Genomic DNA, 17,965 nt, shown 5'->3' with positions numbered 1-17,965 from the left:
TTACACCAACCACCATGATTTTTCAAGTGGAGCTGAAGGTTCAAATTTAGTTTGATGAGCCCCTTGTTTCTTCTTGGCTAAGAAAGAAACAAAATTGCCAAGCAGGCAAGTTACACATTGCAAAGCTTGCTTCCAAATGTTCTTTAATAGGGAAGATATGAGGTCAGCCAAAGAAGCGTCCATTCCTCAGTGAAAAGCTGGGACACTGGTGTCCTGAGACAGACACTCCCAGGTCCTGTCAGGGCACTAGAGTCCAGATGTGCTCATCTGGCCTCTAGGGGTGGCTGCCTGGGAGAGGAGGGAAGATGGGGAGACTAGCCTGGCTGAGCTTGGGGGGTTTGTGTGAATAGCAATAAGAACAATGAACGAATAGTAGAGGTATTAAAGCTTATATGTAATGATGATAAACATTTTCATTTAATCCGACCTAACAGGCACAACTGGCATTTTATATATGTGCTTACAAATAGGGAAACATGATACAGAGGTAGTTTAACCTTTTAGTTCTTCTCTTTGTGATATGGAATTAGCACACATTCCTACTTCCTTTCAAGAAAAAGTCTGGAGCCCTAGCCAGTTTGGCTCAATGGATAGAGCATCAGCCTGGGGATTGAAAGGTCCCTGGTTCGATTCTGGTCAAGGGCATATGCCCAGGTTGTGGGGCTCAATCCCCAGTAGTGGGTCATGCAGGAGGCAGCTGATCAATGATTCTTTCTCATTATTGATGTTTTTTTTATCTCTCTCTCCCTCTCCCTTCTTCTCTTAAATAAATAAAAACATATTTTAAAAAGAAAATGGCTGGAGACCTTTGCATAATCAAGGGACACAATGCATTAGGCTTCCTCCTGAATAGCCACCTGTAGAAATTGTTGTTAGAATGTGTCACTAAGTCAGAATCTATTCATTTACTGCCCTCACTTTCAGTTTTAATAAGATTACTCCAGTATTGTACTTATTTATTGGAATTTGCAAATCTATCCTGGTGTCAGTGTACTTGATGGTGGACTCAGGGCGTACTGATAATTGCTTAAAGTGCTATCATGTCAAGTGTTGACAGTGACCCACAACCATTCCATTTGTAATTCACATACCTCTCTGTGTGTGAGCAGACAAATGAATAGACGGAGAGTTCTGAAGGGTACATCACAGCCTGCTCACAGAGGGTGCAGGAATTTCTAAAAGAGGGAAATAAAGAGAATTTTATTTCAACTGGTATATATTCTCCTGGCCCATTTTTTAAAATTACAACAAACATGTATCGCTTTTCTCAATAAAATGTTATGGAAAAAATAGGAGTTAGCAATGTGTAGTATTTTTATTAACACAGCTCTCACTTTATGCAGATCTACTTGGTCACGTGATAAACTAGTGCTGTTATAAAGTCTCCAAGTCTAGAGCTTTCTTTTTGTTTCACATTAATTTTTTCCCTTATTTTCCATAAAAGAATGAAAATAGTTTTTATAAAGGTTAGGCGAATACAGAAATACTGAAAATTTTTATAAGAGTGTCTTTCTGGGTCCTCTCTATATACCACAGAGCCAACTTTTAAAGGTGTCATTTGACATAGATGTAAAGGGCTGTGGTTTTTCCTGGAGGATGCATTGGCTTCAGGGCTCTAGCAGTCAGTGCAGCCAGGCTCTGGCCTAGACGTAACCCTGAATAGCTAGAACTCTGCATAGCTAGAACACAATTTGAATTTGATGTCCAATCTCCTGTGAAGTTACAAAGTTCTTCTCTGCAAGGGAAAGGGCACTTTGACGCTCAGTTACCAGACTATTTATTTGCAGTGTGATGTAGGTAAAATCACTTCACCTCTTCAGACTTTGCTATCTATCCCGTCATTGAAATGATTCTAATCCTTACCTCACAGATCCTGGACCCAAACTGTGTATTCGATTCCAGAACTCCAATTGCTGCACCAGACAGAGCCCTGCCTCCTGCTGTTCTAATGTTTCACATCTTGTAATCATGATGACGATGATAATCATTGTGCGATTATACTTGCTATAAATTTTTTCTTCTTAACTTTTTTTCAAAATTAGAGGAAACTATATTGGTTCAAACAAGCTTTTTAATTAGCACACACGGGTGGAGGGAGTGAGAGAGAACCCCAAAAAAGCTCATTACTCTGTGTGGACTTTCTATGAGAAAGGTGGGATTTTAAAAAATCTAATGCAAATTTTTTTTAATTGCTGGTTACTTTGACATCTCCCAGTGAAACCCCAGATAAAGAGCTATTCAAGAGGAGGTCAAATTGCCTACTTATATTAAACAGTTCTGGCTTGTAATATATTTAGAAAAAAAACATTAAAAAAATAGTTATAAGGAAATCAAAATGTGGTGTTATACTGGTAGCATTTGCCTAATCATGCGAAAATCTAGATGTTATTTAAAATTGACATTAATAAAGAAATATAACCCCACCTTCTTCATGAAAGTAGCTTGCTGGGAGGGAAATACAACAACTCACATGGAATTGCCTGCTGCAGGGCCTTCTTTAGTCCCTCCGCAGCTTCCCTCAGAGTTCTTCGGGAATTCTGCTCAAAGAAGTCAAGAAATGGATCCGCTGAAAATGCTTACTTTACAAGTGAGTGTAGCATGCAATGCATAGCGGCATTCCTGGCAATGACAGGCTGCACATACAGTGGTGGCTCCATAAGATTACAGTGGAGCTGAAGAATTCCTATGGCCTAGTGACAGTGGAGCCTTCATTAACAGTGCAACCCAATGGATTCTGTTTTTGTGGTGATGCTGGTGTCAACAAACCTACTGTGTAGCCAGCTGTATAACAGTCTAGCACATACAATTATTATACACAGTGCATAATACTTGATAATCATATTGTAATAAATGACCACATGGTATTTATTATACCATAGTATAGTTTTATCATTATTTTACATTATCATTATTTCTGCATATTTCAGAGCATATTATTTCTACATACTGTTTTACAGTAGTTGTGTTACACCAGCAGAAGCTTGGTATAGCTCACTTTGATTGCACCACTCTCTTGTACATGATTTAGTATCGTGTCGTCTAGATCTGTTTAGATACACAAATGCCATTCATTGTGTTACACTTGCCTACACTACTCAGTGCAGTGACATGCTGTACAGCAAGCATGTCAAACTCAAAAGGCTAACACGGGCCAAATAAATAAGGTTTAAGTTTATGTGGGCTGAAAAAAACAACAGCAAAACAACAAAAGCTTCAATTTTCAATGTATAAATTTGGTACATTAATAGCATTATTAAATATCAAGCAGATTACTTTATTTTTTTACTTCACAGCAAAAATACTCCAATTCCCACTTCTCTTAAAATTTCAATGTTCGTCAGCAATTTTTTGTTTATTGTTACTGCCACTGGACTTCAATGCTGAGTACAAAGGGCTGAAATAAATGAGTAATCATGAACATTAAATAGCAGAACATTTTAATAAAAATCAGTATTTTTTTCTTGAACATTTACTTACCGGACATTGAATAATTGCACAAATTAATAAGCGTAATGCAACTATTTTTCTTGTTCCCCGGAAGAGAAATATTTCCTATGGCGCACACACACCAAACAAGTCGGTCCAAGACTAATGACGTGGCAATCTGCTGCTAGAACGTTCGCTGCTGGTCTTGGTGGAGAGAAACGGTGCGCCTGCGCGTAAGACGCGTAAGGGAAATGAACGCGACACATTCAGTCATTAGCGAGCACTGTAGTTCGTTATTAATAAATATGTAAAACGGGATATTGTAAAAATTAAGTTAGGAAATTTTTATTAAACGTTTCTTACATACCGTTTTAATGGTTGGGCCACAAAAAATCTTCATCGTGGACCGCGCGTTTGACCTGCTCGCTGTGCAGGGTCGTAGCCTAGGAGACAGGTTAACCAGAGGGCACCAAGATGGCGGCGGAGGTACCCGCCTGTACGCCCGCTCCCACAACCACATCAAAATTACAACTAAAGGAACAATGTCATCCAGAAAAAGCTGGCCGAGTGAAAGCACTGCACCCAGAGAGAAAGGAAGCACACGGAGACTGGTAGGAGGTGCGGAGGCGCAGAACGGGCTGGTCCAGCACCCGGATGTGCCAAACCAGTGTTATATAAAATGCTGAAGGGTATTCTTTAAGAAGAGGAAGAAGATAAAGGTAAAGATAAAATATTATATACAACAAAGTGACAACAAATACATATCAACAAGTGAATCTAAAAATCAAATGAATAAAAAATCTGATGAACATCCCTAATCGGTTTGCTCAGTAGATAGAGCCTTGGCCTGAGGAGTGAAAGGTCCCAGGTTCGATTCCAGTCAAGGGCATGTACCTTGGTTGCGAGCACATCCCCAGTAGAACGTGTGCAGGAGGCAGCTGATTGATGTTTCTCTCTCATTAATGTTTCTAACTCTCTAACCCTCTCCCTTCCTCTCTGTAAAAAGTCAAATATATATATATATATATATATATATATATATATATATATATATATATATCTGATGAACAGAATAAACTGGTGAATGGAATAGAACCAGGAGCATGGAAATGGAAAAGACTGACGATTCTCAGAGGGAAGGGGGTGTGGGTGGTGAGGGAAGAGATTAGACAAAGATCTTATATGCATGTGTACATTACCTATGGACACACAGTAGGGTGGCAAGGGGTGGGTTGGAAACTGAGTGGAAGGGAGCTATGGGAAGAAAAAGAAGGATATCTGTAATAATTTCAACAATAAAGATTAATTTTTAAAAAAAGAAACTAATACCCTATAGCCTAGGAGTGTGATAGGCTATACTATCTAGGTTTGTGTAGGTACACTCTATGACGTTTGCACAATGATGAAATCACCTAACAACACATTTCTCAGAAAACCTCCCTGTTAAGTGACACATGACTATACTTAATAACAGCTCTGCTGATATACATTTTGCTTATCACTTTTTACTTCCAAGTCTATTAAGAGGTTTTCACCAACCCCCCTTACTTCAAGATGAAAAGGAAACCCAGCATTTATTGATAACCTACTAAGTTCTGGGTCTGGGCTATGCAGGTGTCATCTCAGAACACTGATTACGTCTCCTGCCAATTTTCACTCCAGTTCTAACAAAAAGCTTCTTAGAAAGCACACCTTCCAACAATAACAGCAATACATTATCTTAACAACTCTTTAAGATATCAATTTTGAGCACTCTCCCTCCTGGGAGGGTGCCCCTGCCTTTCCTTCCCCCACCTTCCTCTGGGACCCAGGAATGTTACCCTTAGCTTCCTCACTCCCGAGCTCCAAGGGACCTTCCTTTACTCCATAACTTGTTTCCTAAGCCCATTTCTTCTAGAAATTACCTCTTCTACCTCTGTAACTTTCCACATAAATGTTTTCTTACAGTTTGGGTCTTGGCTCTAAATTCTTTCCTAGCCAGAACTCAAGTACCAAAAAAAGAAAGAAAAAAAGATAAAATTTTAGCCACATCTTACAAAGGAGGAAATTTGGGCTTAGAGAACCTGAGTCAACTCTGTAAGATTACAATCAGCTACCAATTTTAACCCATGTTCTCAAATACTGTAGTCACCCAACACCATAGCTGCTTTACCCCAAGAGTAGTAAGTTCTCTAACAACGTACTAATTTTAAAAATATCCCAAATATAGTGAATAAGATATTTTGAAAGATAATTGAATACTGAAGTGTTTAATGTACCTAGAAGGTGTTAGTAGTATTAAATTGAATAATCAAAGGGGTAATACAATTTTAGTAATAAAAATCATACTCATGCCCAGCTGGCGTGGCTCTGTGTTTGGGCACTGACCCTATGAACCAGGAGGTCACAGGTATGATGTCCAGTCAGGGCACATGCCCAGTTGCAGACTTTACCCCAGTGGAGGGCTTGCATAAAGCAGCCAATCCATGATTCTCTCTCACCATTAATATTTCTGTCTTTCCCTCTCCCTTCCACTCTGAAATCAATAAAAAAAGAAAAGAATCTTTTTAAAAAATCATCCTCATAAAGTACAATTATAATGTACCAAGACAAAGTTTCTTATGTGGCTTGTGAAGCCCATTTTAAAGAAAAATGTTTTCAAACGGATTTGAAGATTGACATTTGATTGGTGGGTGTTTTGATAAAGTGATCATTTCATAGAATGTATGGATTTGCTATGGGTATTAAATGAGATAATAATAAGTGCAAAACTGCTGTATTTACTCCTACAACCAACATGTAAGTCAAATTCCAGTTGCAGCTTGCATGGAAGACTGCCTCATTGTCATCACCCCCTACATTCTCCATTGTGATTCTCTTCCATCCTGGAATCCTTACAGTCTTCTTGTCGTCGTGCTGTGAAGACTTGGACCTTCTCATCTGTGATCTCACCTCCCAGCCACATCTACATCTGGATTTCACTTCCTCACCCCTCTCCAAGTTCTACACATTTTACCTGCATTCCAAATGGCTTCACTCCGAGCTAGGCCGCACTCACACTTGGCCCCAGAAAAAATAAGTTCTTGGTGCAACTGAACCATTGTTTTATTCAATTACATCAAAATCTAATTTGTGATGACTTCTATTCTGGATAAAGTTTCCAAAGATGTTCCCAGGTTGAAGAATCTGACTTCTCAGGCTCTGTGTGTGTGTGTGTGTGTGTGTGTGTGTGTGTGCATGTTTCTTTGAATGCTAATTCCCATTTTATAGATGTGGCCCTAAATACTTACCTCACAATGCATAAATAAAGTGTAACACCTTTTGGTTAACTTTTCATGTCTTTTGGGCACTTTTGTAACCTAGACAAGAATTGGAAACATCCCATAAAATTCTTACTCTCTTCAAGACAGCACAGTATCCCAGGAGACAGTGCCATAAGATTCAAAGCCCCACCCAGACCACTTAGGAGCAGGGAAAACTTGAGCATGTCATGTGACCTCTGGAGGACTTGATTTGTGAAGACAATGAAAGTAATGGGTTCCACCTTATATGATTACATTGGGGATTCAGTGAGGTATCATAAGCAAAGCTATAGCCTGGTATAAAGTAGGTGTTCAATAAAAATCTGTTGAGCAACTGAATGTCATCCCACCAGAAAGCCTAACAGAGTACTGAAGGCACTGAAAACTCCCTCCCACTGTAGGGGGGTCTGCTTCAGCAGGAGCTTAATAATAAAAAATAAATAAATAAAATAAACTTGTCAGTTTATTGATTGTAACAGTGATTTTTACATATTTTTAAAAACTATATTATTTTGAATAAAGATAAATGTTAAATGTAATTTCATACTTTGATTTCTAGAGCAATAGAATAGTTCAATGATCTCATTCTAGCCAAGGATTTAATCTACTTTTTAATATCTGGAAGAATTTGTGACTTTGAAATACAATGAAAAATTACCCTTTGCATGGTTTTCACCCTGAAGTGTCAGCTTTTTTTCCCACGTGAAATGTCTCCTCTCATTTCTGGTTGGCCAATTAATTGGGTAACTTTATTAGATAAGGAATCTGATCTTTTAAAAGTAAACTTTGATTGCTTGTCTTTATTTAGTTACCTGTTACTAATTAAAAAAAAAAAAAAAAAAAAAAAGGTGGAAGGGGAATTACCTTTCTCTTTCAACTCAAATCTTTCAAAAGCTGATACGGAAAGTTTTCATCCTGTCCCTCGGGAGTAATTTTTACAATCCAGGAAATGCAACTGTGGATAAGCCTTGATTTTGAATTCCTGGAGAAAAGTTTTGCTTTAAAATCTTAACCCTCTTTCCCCCCACCCCCTCACTACTCATTGTTTACCTTCTCCAATCTAGAGTGTATCCTGCCCTTCGATGATCTTTAAAAACAAAAACAAAAAACAAAAACAAAAAAACAGTGATTAAACACTTACGATTATAGTGGTTTTGTAGTAATCACTTAGGGATTTAAAGGGGACCTAAGAGTCCAAAAACTTCATTCCAATTGTAGATGTGTTATCCTTGTGTCTCCAGATTAGATAATCAGTGACTTTGATGTCTCCTAACTATGAAAGAATCTTTTTTTTTTTAATCTGAGTATTAGTGGATAGTTAGTAAAGAACACTAAAGCCAAGTTTAATTTAATTTTAAGTTTTAGTATATTATATTTTTTAAAGCTCCTGTATACAAAATTAGCATTCAAACAAAACACTATGCTATTAGAGCCATTAGAAATCTTATTAGATTTCTAATATCAGATAACCCTCAATGGGCAATGGCTAAAACACTAGTTGAATGTTACTTTCCAAACCTTGCTTTATTTTATTATGTTATGTTGTGTGTTGTTTTTGCTTTTTGTTTTTTAGCTTTATTGAGATATAATTGACAAGTATCCACCCTGTGTCCTAAAGCAGAAGGTACTCAGAGTGTGATTTACCACTCTCTTGTGCTTTACATATTTTATGGCTTGGCTTCAGAAAATATTTACATATGTAATGATCACAATCTATATTTCCTTTCCAAACCAGTCTATGAGCTCAAAGCTCTGCTATTTCGCTTTTTCACTAGGCTGTGTTATAGGTATCTCAAAATATGTCCAAACTAATCTCTTGCCCTTCATTCCAAACCCATTTGAACAATTACCTATTTCCTCTATTTGAACACAACTTTCTACCTCTTTATCTAATGCCTACTCTTCCAGTAGGTTTCCACTTACATGTCTCTCCCTTAGACAGGCCTTCTGTGACCCTCTCAAATAGGCTATTTATAAACACCTTGTATTTTTCTGCAGAGCCCATATGACGATTCACAATTATATATCTACTTGTGATCTTTTCGTTCTCTTCTTAGGTTAGAAGCACCATTATCAACTACCTCTTCAAATCTACTAAAAGTTTATCTTTTGACCGAGGCCTTCCTTGATCCTATCTAGAATTTCAATCCTGTACTCCTATCTCCCTTCCTTCGCTCTAGCTCCCTGCCTTCCTCACAATACTAATACTTACAGGCCTCTAGTAATCTGTACAATAAATATCTGTTGAATGAATGAGGGGCTGTGTCTGTTTTTGCTCCACACTATATTCCAAACAAATCCAGTTTTGTGGAACTAAAGTTCAGGTAACATAAAATCTAAGATGAACCCTAGCCAGTTTGGCTCAATGGATAGATGGTTGGCCTGCAAACTGAAGGGTCCCGGGTTCAATTCTGGTCAAGGGCACAGGCTAGGGTTGCAGGCTAGATCCCCAGTGGGGGTCATTCAGGAGGCAGCCAATCATTCTTGATGTTTCTATCCCTATCTCCCTCTCCCTTCCTCCCTGAAATCAATATATATAAAATAAAATCTAAAATGAAAAAAAAAATGGAGCACAGCACCATGAGCACCTTGGGATCTCGTATTTTGTTTATGAATGAATTCTGAATGAAAGCTTTCAGATGAAAAAGCACATTTAATTTGGAATCTAGAAACTGGCACTCATCTTTTAAAATTTTTGTTTGTTTTGTGAAAGCACACAGTTAATATCTTTGTTCTCTTTCTTCAGATTCTAATAAGTTTTAAAAGATAATACCAAGTGGAAGCTGCATGAGAGGGAACACCATATCCAAGTTCTTCCCTGGTGTCAGCTGATGTCCAGCCCTCTTTTTGGTAGTTAGCTGGAGCTGAGTAATTTAGGAATAAAGGACCAACTTACCCATTGAAGTGACGGCTCGGAACATCAGTGGGAGGCTGGGCAATGGAATGCATTAGTGGGAAAAGCTGGGGGCTTGGGCTCATCATGGGGGTGAGCTGCAATCCTGGTTCTATCATCTGACAAAACCTGACAACTTCCCTGGGCCTATTTCTTCATCTGGCAAGTGAGGGGATGAAATTAGCTGAGCCATTTCACTTCCATTGTACAAGACGTAGGCTCCATGCAGCCAGACACTGCATCTGTCTTTCCCACTGGCGTGAAAACTAGGCCTAGAACAGTATGTCTGGCAAACAATAGGCCCTCAAGAATTTGTGGCAGATCCTTAACAATTCCTCCCAGTGCTAACATTTTAAAGAAAAAGATGACGTTGAAGTATCCCAAATAAATTATTCTTTTTCTAAAATAAACCATATACTGATTATCATCATCTTAAATACCCCAGCGCCTGGTACAAATCAAGACTGGCTGCCTGCCTGTTTCTTCCTGGTGAGCTGGTCACAGTTCTACATCTTCACTAGGACCTCCTGGGTTTGTTAATATTTTGATTTGAATAATCATATCTCTATAATGAGCACTGTATTGGAAACCTTTTAGCTCTGAATCTGAGAACACCAAAACTCCTGAGGAACTACCTATTTCCATTGTACAACTTCCTACTGGTTCCAGTCTTGGCGGTCCTTCCTTCCCTGCCATTATGTAGTTTCCAGGGCAGAAGGACCGCTTTCTTTTTTTCCCAGCCCCTTCCTTCCTCACCCACCACCGCCTTCCCCCCTCTCCCACATCCGTGGCTTTGTGAGAGGCCCGGGAGAGGTCGACTCCGGGAGCAGCGCCTCCCCCACGACAGGGACTGGGACCGGGACGGGGACGCTTTGCATCTTATGCTAGAAATGCGCTCTCTCGGTGGGATGGCAACCACCTTCTCCACCTTATACCGGGGACCGCTCCTGGGGAGTGAACCTGGGTGTTTACATTTGTTTTCCAGCCCCGAAGCTGCTGTAGGAATGGATTGGTTCTCTCGCGCCCTCGACGCCCCGAGGTCCAGCCCAGCTCCCGGCCGGGCCCCCGCCCCCTCGCGCAGCCATCTGTTTTGCTGTCTGTCTCCCGGTCTCGCTCGCCCAGCCTCTCTTCCCCTCCAACACCTCCTCCCCGCCCCCTCCCGCCCCGCCCCTTCCCCCTCCCCCCAGCCCGGGGATCCAAACCATCCCCGACCGTTGCCAAGGAGACCAGCCGATACCAGGCAAATAGGCATTCGAGAAAGAAAAAGGGGGGGGGGGGGGGGGAGCTACACCGCAGCCTAGTAACAAAGGCGCAATAACAGGGGCCACCCGAATGGAGGGCTCAGGACGTGTCCGCGAGAAAATCCGAAAGCGAGCTAGCAATCCCTTGCAAAGCTGACACGGGGAGAGGGGTGCAGGAGAAGAGGGGGTGATTTACATTGGGGGTACGGGGGTGGGGGGAACCAACAGCCCTAAATGAGCTTTTTGGGAATCGCCTGGATGGTGTGGTTTTGGATCATCCCAGTTTGCTTTTCGAGTTGGAACTCCGCGGACACGGGGGTGATCCGGGTCCATCGCGGCGGCTGGGGTGGGGATCAGATGCTAACACATTTGGCAGCACACACGTCCAGGGGCCAGTCTTCCCAGCAGCTCCGGGCAATCTGGCTTCGTGAGTGGACGGTGCCTCTGAAGGAAGTGGACAGTGAGAAGAGGAAGCTTCATGCAACGATGCCGTTTGCTGGTTTTTCAAAGCAGTCCTTGAACAAAGACTTGTTGGCTTGAACCCACCATCTCTTTCACTCAAAAGCGTGACCCATTTCCCTGCAATGAGCAGGAAATAAAACGGGGAGCTCAGAGCCAGCCAGCGCCAGCAGAATGACCCTCTACTGCTGCTCAACTCCACCAGTGAAACATCATCCGTCCCAGGGTCACTCACTCCGTGTACACGAGCAGAGGCGGTCTTGATGTGGACACGAGAGAAAACTTTGGGAGCAAACATTGCAGGGGTAGGAAGGAGGAGAAGGCTCATCAGGCTGTAGCCTTGATTCTCGCCCCGCCCCCACCCCGTTCTTCAAATCAGTGCCTGGTGTTTTCACACACAGAGAGAGAGCGTCTGGCACTTCGGTGGCCAGGGGTGCAGAGGGGAGGACCCTGTGTCCCCTGATAGGAGCTTTTGCTGCAACCCAAGTTACTCTTGGAACGTTCGGGGGTTTTCTTGCTATCTCTCCACAGACAGTTTCTCCTTGGAACTGGAAGCCCCTATCCGGTTGTTTAGAATTTCATGGCTCCTGCCTCCCTCCCCACCCTCCTTCCCTCCCTCCCTGCCTGGAGTACACACTCGCTTGCGTGCATATTCACACACGTTCAGAAATAGAGTCCATCGCATCCTGGCAGTTGGGCTGAAAATGATTCCTATCGACACAAATTGCATCCCAACAGTAAATATGGATCCTTGCGCTCGAGACTGGCTCCTTTCACCGTAGAGGGAAATTGTCGTTTCATATAGTGACAAAATGCGAACCGTTTTTGATCTCTTGTAAATGGATATATATATATATATATATATATATATATATATATATATATATATATATATATAGTGTGTGTGTGTGTGTGTGTGTGTGTGCGCGCGGGGGGCGGGGGCGGGAATCACTAATTGGTGATTGCCAGAGAAGGGGCACTTGATGAGCGCCGCAGACCAATCTCGAAATATCTCATTTCATGCCAGCGTGGGAGAGGGAAGGGAAAGGAGTGTGTGGCTTCGGCTGCTCGCCGCTTTTGCGTTTCCCACATCTGGCCTACAGACCTAATTCCAACTCGCGATCTCGTTTGATGAAATTCGATCTTCGTAGTTTAAATGCCTTTCAATTTGGGGCGATTTAACGTTTGCAACCGTTAAAAAAAACACACACACAAAAAAAAACCCGCGTGCAGTATCTATGAAACCAATATGGACCACGGAGAAAGAAAACATGCTGCACACACATCCCAACCATTGTCTTTAACACACGCGCGCGCACACACGCACACACACATACATACACACACACACACACGCGCACACACACACACACACACACACACACACACACGCACGCACACTGAGATGGGGGAGGGGAAGGAGTGGAGGGAGACAGACGCGGATATAGACCGACCGGAGTCAAAGCGAGTCAAGTTAACGCTGTCCCCGCCCCCGTCCACAAGCGCCCCCCTCCCGCGCTGATCATTACAAACAAAGCACGCCGATCGAGCGATGCGTTGTTTCCAGCAGGGGTGTAGGCGCGAACCACGTATTTTTTAACTGATTTATTTTATTTGAAGGACATTAATTCCCTATCCGAGACTGATATTCAAATCGCTTGCAAAGCGCGGCTCCATTGTTCGCCCGGCGCGCAGGCCCCGCCCCCGGCTTTGTGTGCCGCGCGCGGATTGGCCGGCGCGCGCGGGGGCCGCGTCAGCGCCCGGGAGCCCATTCATCTGTGCACTTGGGCGTTGGACCCCGCATCTTATTAGCAACCGGGGAGATTTCTCCATTTTCCTCTTGTCTACAGTGCGGCTACAAATCTGGGATTTTTTATTACTTTTTTTTTTTTATAAAAAGAAACTACACTTGGGCTCCTTTTTTTTTTGTGCTCGACTTTTTCCACCCTTTCCCCTCCCTTCCTGCGCTGCTGCCTTTTTTTGATCTCTTCGATTTAAACATTTTTTTATCCGGAGTGTATTTAATCGGTTCTGTTCTGTCCTTCGCCGCCCCCACTCCCCCCTCCCTCCGGTGTGTGTGGTGCCGCCGCTGCTGCTGCTGCTGCTGCTGCCGCCGCCGCCGCCGCTGCTGCCGCCGCTACTGCTGCTGCTGCCGCTGCTCGCCCCGTCGTTACTCCAGCTCGAGGCTCTTTGTTCCCCTCGGATCTGTGGAGTTTCTTTGTTGAAGGAGCCAGCATGGGTGCCCAGTTCTCCAAGACCGCCGCGAAGGGAGAAGCCGCCGCCGAGAGGCCCGGGGAGGCGGCCGTGGCCTCGTCGCCTTCCAAAGCCAACGGGCAGGTAAAATCCTACCTGGGAGGATGCCGCTTGGGTCTTTGATGTCTTTTCTCTCTCTGCCCCGACGCTCCCCCTTTCCTCCCGGCCGCTCCCGGGGCGCCTTCGGCGGAGGGGAGCGTGGCTGGATTCCAGCCTTGAAAGTTGAAAGGAAAGCGATCGCCTAAATGGCCCATTTCTCCCAGGGAGAGGTCTCCCCCCGGGGCCGCCCAAAGGAGTGGTTCCCGGAGAGGAATCCTGGCGAATTCTTGTGTAGACGGGAGGAAAGAAGTGTGTGTGTGTGTGTGTGTGTGTGTGTGTGTGTTTTAATCGTCTAAAAATGGCGTGTTTGGAGCTTTGGCAGAACGTGACTAGCTAGATGCTAACCCCCCACCACCACCAGCACCAGCACCCCCAGCCAGGTTGCATTGGCGTGTCTGCTGGACACAAATGTGCTGGTTGGGGTGGCTCTCACGTTTGTGGTCGAGATCGGATCGCCAGGTTTCTGGACGGGTGTGATCGTGTGCACGGGCTGGTGAAGTGGTGGGGGGCTGGGGTGGGGGCGCGCCTCGGGATGGCGGTGGAGAGAGGCGAGGAGGGAGGGAAGCGCTGGCTTATTGTGTGCCAGGCGGCGCGCCCCGGGTTCTTGGAAAGGCGGCTGGCCGCCCGGCCGGGGCTCCGCGGAGGGGTTCGCCGGCTTTCGATGTGGCTTTCCCGCTGCTCTGGGTCTCTGAATCTTGGCTCCTTGACTGCCTGGGCTCACACACCCATTTGATTTTCTTAAATGGTGTCCCCGGGATGGGGAGAATCTCTGTGGGTGCTTGGAGAGCCAGGGCAGGTAGTCAGGAAAAAAAAGGCAATGGGCGTGTTTCGGCCGGGCTGTTCGTGTGCGCGGCTCCTCTGCCCGGACCCGGGCGCGTGGCCACGGCCGGGTGGACGCAGGAGGTCGGGCCACGGGTGGCTGCTTCGCCAACCCCGGGCACCCCCCCCACCACGCCTCTTTTCCTAGAGCGGAGAGGCCGCGTCGCTTCGCCTGCTCTAACCAACCTCCTGGGAAAGGCAAGCTCTTGCCAAGAGGCTCGGAGCCCGTTAAAAATGCAAAATGAGCCGCGCCCCGGCATCGCAGAATCGCGGGCGCGCAGGCGGGAGTGTGGGAGCGGAGGCGAGGCTTTAGAAATAATGTGTTTTGCCACCTCCTCCCCCCACCCCCCCTTGCCTGGTTGGTTTGCATTTCGACCCAAGATGACGACGGCAAAGCCACCTGAGCTTTGTTTGCGGACTCTCAGCTGCGCGAGCCGGGCTCGGGGGCGCCCCGGCCAGCCGGCAGGGCCCGCGGGCTCGGCGGCCCCGCCCCTCCGGGCTCCTCGCCGCCGGCGCCCTGCCCCGTGCGGTGGAGGCGCAGCGCCCCCTGCCGGCCCCGGCCCCGGCTCCGCGCGCTCCTCCGGGCCTTTGCGCGCGCAGCCCGGGCGTTGCTGGCTGCTGGGGCGCGGATCCCCCTGGGAGGCAGCTCTGGGGTGTTTTCCAGGGCCCGTGGGGGGGGGTTTTGGAGTGAAATGAGGATGTGTTATCTGGACGCAGCCCCCGCCTCTGGCGCGGGGTCCGCTTGCAAAGGGCGTCTGGCGGATCATGCATTGGGTGGATCGTGCATTGGGCGTTTGGCGGATCGTGCATTGCGTGGCTGCTCTCCATCCAAGCCCACGGGGCCCGGCCCGGGCTGGGCTGGGCTGCCCCTGGCTCTCCACGTTGTAGGCTCGGCCCTGTGAGCTGGGGCGCCTGCTGCGCCTTTAGCGCGCCCCAAATGGCACTGCCCGCATTCCTCCCTGGAGAGCCAGTCTGGGCCTCGGATCCCGCCTCCCCATCCAGGGATGAGGGCCCCGGGGGGGAGCTGGCTCTGCCCGGGCCGCCGCACTGACGCTCCCGCGCTTTCTGCTCCGCAGGAGAACGGCCACGTGAAGGTGAACGGCGACGCGTCGCCCGCGGCCGCTGAGCCGGGCGCCAAGGAGGAGCTGCAGGCCAATGGCAGCGCCCCGGCCGCCGACAAGGAGGAGCCCGCGGCCTCGGGCAGCGGGGCGGCGGCGTCGCCCGCCGCGGCCGAGAAAGAGGAGCCCTCGGCTGCCGCCGCCGCCCCGGAGGCCGGGGCCGGGGCCAGCCCCGCCGACAAGGAGGCCCCCGCGGAGGGCGAGGCCGCCGAGCCCGGCTCGCCCTCGGCCGCCGAGGGGGAAGCGGCGTCGGCCGCCTCCTCCACGTCGTCGCCCAAAGCCGAGGACGGCGCCACGCCCTCGCCCAGCAACGAGACCCCGAAAAAAAAAAAGAAGCGCTTCTCCTTCAAGAAGTCTTTCAAGCTGAGCGGCTTCTCCTTCAAGAAGAACAAGAAGGAGGCGGGCGAGGGCGCTGAGTCCGAGGGCGCGGCCGGCGCCTCCGCCACCGACGGGGGCAAGGACGAGGCGGCGGCGGGGGGCGCCGAGGCGGGCGCGGCGGCGGGGGAGCCGGCGGGGGCGCCGGGCGAGGAGGCGGCGGCGGCGGCCGCGGGCGAGGAGGGGGCGGCGGCGGGCGGCGACCCGCAGGAGGCCAAGCCCGAGGAGGCCGCGGCTGCCGCCGTCGCCGCCGAGAAGCCGGCGGCCAGCAGCGAGGAGGCCAAGGCCGCGGAGGAGCCCGCCAAGGCCGCGGAGAAGGCGGAGGAGGCCGCGGCCTGCGAGGCGCCCTCGGCCGCGGGCCCCGGCGCGGCCCCGGAGCGGGAGGCGGCCCCCGCGGAGGAGGCGGCCGCGGCCGGCGCGGCCTCGGCGGCCAGCGCAGCCCCGTCCCTGGAGGCCCAGCCCGAGTGCAGTCCGGAGGCCCCCCCGGCGGAGGCGGCAGAGTAAAAATAAAAATAAAAAAGGGCAGGATTTTTTCTGAGATAATGGAAGAACTTTTCTCCTCCCCCCCCTGTTTGTTTGTTGGAGTGGTGCCAGGTACTGGTTTTGGAAGAACTTGTCTACAACCAGGGATTGATTTTAAAAGATGTCATTTTTGTTTTGTTTTTCCTTTTTTTGTTTTTGTTTTTTTTAAAAGCAGCCAATTTTGGTTTTTTTTCTCCCCCCTCCCCACAGATCCCATCTCAAAGCATTCTGTCGCCACCATTCCAACAGGTCGAGGAGAGCTTACCACACCTTCCTCTGCCTTGTTTCTCTCTTTTTTAAATTTTTTTTTTATTTTTGCATCAGTATTAATGTCTTTTGCATACTTTGCATCTTTTTTATTCAAAAAATGTAAACTTTCTTTGTCAATCTATGGACATGCCCATATATGAAGGAGATGGGTGGGTCAAAAAGGGATAGATATCCGATGAAGTGATAGGGGCCCAATGGGGAAATGTCAGTGGTGCATAGCATTGCCAAGACACTGTGCCACTACAGATGATGGTGTAAAGGCTTAGGGTTTTTTGTTTTTGTTTTCTTTTTCTTTTTTTTAAGAAAAGTTATTAGGATGTATTTTGTGAGGCAAGTTTACAACACTACAAGTCTTGACTAAGGAAAGAGAAAACACCAATACTCAGATTTTTAAAAAAGATTATAGTCTTAGGCGTTCATTTAAACCATAGGAACTTTTCACTTATCTCATGTTAGCTGTACCAGTCAGTGATTAAGTAGAACTACAAGTTGTATAGGCTTATTGTTTATTGCTGGTTTATGACCTTAATAAAGTGTAATTATGTATTACCAGCAGGGTGTTTTTAACTGTGACTATTGTATAAAAACAAATCTTGATATCCCAGAAGCACATGAAGTTTGCAACTTTCCACCCTGCCCATTTTTGTAAAACTGCAGTCATCTTGGACCTTTTAAACACAAATTTTAAACTCAAAACAAAGCTGTGATAAGTGGAATGGTTACTGTTTATACTGTGGTATGTTTTTGATTACAGCAGACAATGCTTTCTTTTCCAGTCGTCTTTGAGAATAAAGGAAAAAAAAAACCTTCAGATGCAATGGTTTTGTGTAGCATCTTGTCTATCATGTTTTGTAAATACTGGAGAAGCTTTGACCAATTTGACTTAGAGATGGAATGTAACTTTGCTTACAAAAATTGCTATTAAACTCCTGCTTAAGGTGTTCTAATTTTCTGTGAGCACACTAAAAGCAAAAAATAAATGTGAATAAAATGTACAAATTTGTTGTGTTTCTTTATGTTCTGGTAAAATACAGAGATTTCTAGGTCTTAGGATAATTTTGAGGAAGATCTTGCATGTCAGCAAACAGTAAATTATCTTGTGGTTTTTAATCTGAAGTTTTTAAACTCTGAAATTAATAATCAGCAGTGTCAGATTACATACAGGAAGATCTTAAAACATTCCATGTCAAATCTGTTACCATTTATATG

At 46.3% G+C, this 17,965-nt stretch overlaps 1 protein-coding gene and 1 pseudogene across 1 annotated transcript; both read left to right on the top strand.

The window, feature by feature from the left end:
* Positions 1–12,915: 12,915 nt before the first annotated feature.
* Positions 12,916–13,525, top strand: LOC123651335 (annotated as a pseudogene).
* On the top strand, positions 13,497–17,751 carry MARCKS (myristoylated alanine rich protein kinase C substrate). Its single transcript, XM_036414185.2, has 2 exons — positions 13,497–13,637; positions 15,548–17,751. Exons 1-2 carry the CDS (start codon positions 13,536–13,538, stop codon positions 16,466–16,468), a joined length of 1,023 nt encoding a protein of 340 aa, XP_036270078.1. The 5' UTR covers positions 13,497–13,535; the 3' UTR covers positions 16,469–17,751.
* The last annotated feature ends 214 nt before the right edge of the window (positions 17,752–17,965 follow it).

Source organism: Pipistrellus kuhlii, unplaced genomic scaffold (genome assembly GCF_014108245.1).
Source record: "Pipistrellus kuhlii isolate mPipKuh1 unplaced genomic scaffold, mPipKuh1.p scaffold_m20_p_5, whole genome shotgun sequence".
NCBI classification, from domain to species: Eukaryota; Metazoa; Chordata; class Mammalia; order Chiroptera; family Vespertilionidae; genus Pipistrellus; species Pipistrellus kuhlii.
Note: the sequence above shows the minus strand (reverse complement) of the source record. Positions and strands in the feature narration are given on the sequence as shown.